General features: G+C 41.2%; 1 protein-coding gene across 1 annotated transcript in view; it reads left to right on the top strand.

Moving 5' to 3' along the window:
• LOC106813437 (pro-cathepsin H-like) overlaps nucleotides 1–2,270 on the top strand; it is a 36,691-nt gene that overhangs the window by 32,843 nt on the left and 1,578 nt on the right. The window contains exons 3-5 of the mRNA XM_014817568.1: nucleotides 318–397; nucleotides 1,583–1,689; nucleotides 2,093–2,198. Of these exons, the coding sequence (XP_014673054.1) occupies nucleotides 318–397; nucleotides 1,583–1,689; nucleotides 2,093–2,198 (293 nt within the window). The remainder of the gene's footprint in view (nucleotides 1–317; nucleotides 398–1,582; nucleotides 1,690–2,092; nucleotides 2,199–2,270) is intronic.

Below are 2,270 nucleotides of genomic sequence, written 5' to 3'. Positions count from 1 at the left end.
TCGATTTGTAGGAATGTAAAAGGTTGCATCGAGCATTGACCGGGCAACGTAGAGGAAGAGAAGATGAAATAGGTATCTTGGCATTTCTCTTGTTTCTTGTCATGTCTCTTGTTTCTTGGCATGTCTCTTGTTTCTTGTCATGTCTCTTGTTTCTTGGCATTTCTCTTGTTTCTTGTCATGTCTCTTGTTTCTTGGCATGTCTTTTGTTTCTTGGCATGTCTCTTGTTTATTGGCATGTCTCATGTCATGTCTCTTGTCTACTCTTGTTTCTTGTCAACATCATGTCATGTCTTGCTCATGCTTCTTGCATGTTCTAGGCGAAGAAAGGCACGTGTAAATATACATACGGGAGATACATACCTCTCTACCGATCCCAGCCGTTCTACTACAGCAATAAGTGAGTACATGCACAATTGCTTAATTCACAAGTACAGTGGTTGCCTATGCTTTTCAAACATTGGAATCAAAATTGATTTACATTTGCGCCGATCGCACATGAATGACGACATTTTCTTACAATATTTGTAGCATTGTTTCAATTTGAAATACGCTCATACAACGTCCACAAAAAGTACATCAAAATGATGTTTAAACAGATATTCAGAAAACCACCTCTCACGCCCTATTCACACACAATTTACGCACAGCCCGCGCACCAATCACGCGTCATTCACGCACCAATCACTCACCATCAGCGCACCAAGCATGTACCATTCACTCACTAATCACGTACCATTCACGGACCAATCCGCACCATACACGGTCTAATCATGCACGCACCATTCATGGACAAATTACGCAGTATTCACGCACCAATCACGTACCATTCACGGACCAATCGCACCATTCACGGTCCAATCACGCACAATTCATGGACAAATCACGCAGTATTCGCGCACCAATCACGTACCATTTACGGACCAATCCGCACCATTCACTGTCCAATCACGCACCATTCATGGACAAATCACGCAGTATTCGTGCACCAATCACGTACCATTCACGAACCAATCCGCACCATTCACGGTCTAATCATGCGTGCACCATTCATGGACAAATCACCCAGTATTTACGCATCAATCAAGAATCACTCACACACCAATCATGCAAAGCTCCTACACCATTCACGGGCCCAGTACAAAACACGCACGTTTTCTCATTTTGCGTGGTAGAACTAGTACATGGCATATGAGACGATATCATAATCATACGTATGATAGATAAAAGTAAAGCGAATTACATTTCCTACATGGAGTTACTAAGGCTTGAGATTGCATCGAGCAGCGAGATGGCTATTCTCGCAAGTCAGCAAGAATTGGAGCTTCAGAGTCATGACTAAAAATTCCTTTTCTCTGCTTTTGATGTAGAACTCAATATATTCACGCTCGCTGCAACTCAATACGGGCATGTACATGCTTATACACGCTCACACAGGTTCAATTGAGGCTTGTGCTTCAATACAGTCCTAACTCAGAAATTCCTTAGAAATTCATGAATCTATTTTTTTTATATCTGTATCGATGGCGCGACGGATTTTGAGAGATATCTGCATGTGATTATTGATGTGTGTTGTCGTGTACAGGGATGGCGATGGTGAGGACATGCTCTCTTTCTTCGTCTGCTATGCACCGACCATTATAGCTATAGCTGTTCCAACTAATAACGACAGATTCTACATGTATCGTGGTGGTAAGATATCGTAAATTATACGGTCAGAAAGAGCAGTTATTTTATTTTTATTTTTTAATAATGTCGATGCATTTTCAGCTATTGCATTAGCTGTTAATGCGTTGGCTAATAATTGTGGGTTGAGGGCTATAATATCGTTATGTTATGATTAATTGATGAATATTCAGGTACATAGTTTAATTAGACAGCAATAGAGAGATGAGGTACGGTTAGTTATTATATATACGACTATAGTCATAGTGTTGGCGTTTCAGGTTTCGAGTTTTAAGCACAATTTCTGCAGCTGTTTCGAATAATGCATATCGGTTCGGAAAATGTTTCACATAATGTAGGTGTATGTGTATGTCTACCGTGCAGGTGAATGTCCAGGTAATATATGTGTATGTGTATGGTTACCGTGCAGGTATCATTGATGAGCACACGGCATGCGGTAAAACTATAAACCATGCCGTTGTAGCTGTCGGTATCGGAGAAGAGAACGGAGTCCCTTATTGGCTGGTTCTGAATAGGTATGTATATGCGTTGATGAGTGTGTGTGTGTGTGTGTGTGTGTGTGTGTGTGTGTGTGTGTGTGTGTGTGT

The sequence above is a fragment of the Priapulus caudatus genome, unplaced genomic scaffold (genome assembly GCF_000485595.1).
Source record: "Priapulus caudatus unplaced genomic scaffold, Priapulus_caudatus-5.0.1 Scaffold773, whole genome shotgun sequence".
NCBI lineage: Eukaryota > Metazoa > Priapulida > Priapulimorpha > Priapulimorphida > Priapulidae > Priapulus > Priapulus caudatus.
This window is presented reverse-complemented; position numbering and strand designations above follow the sequence as displayed.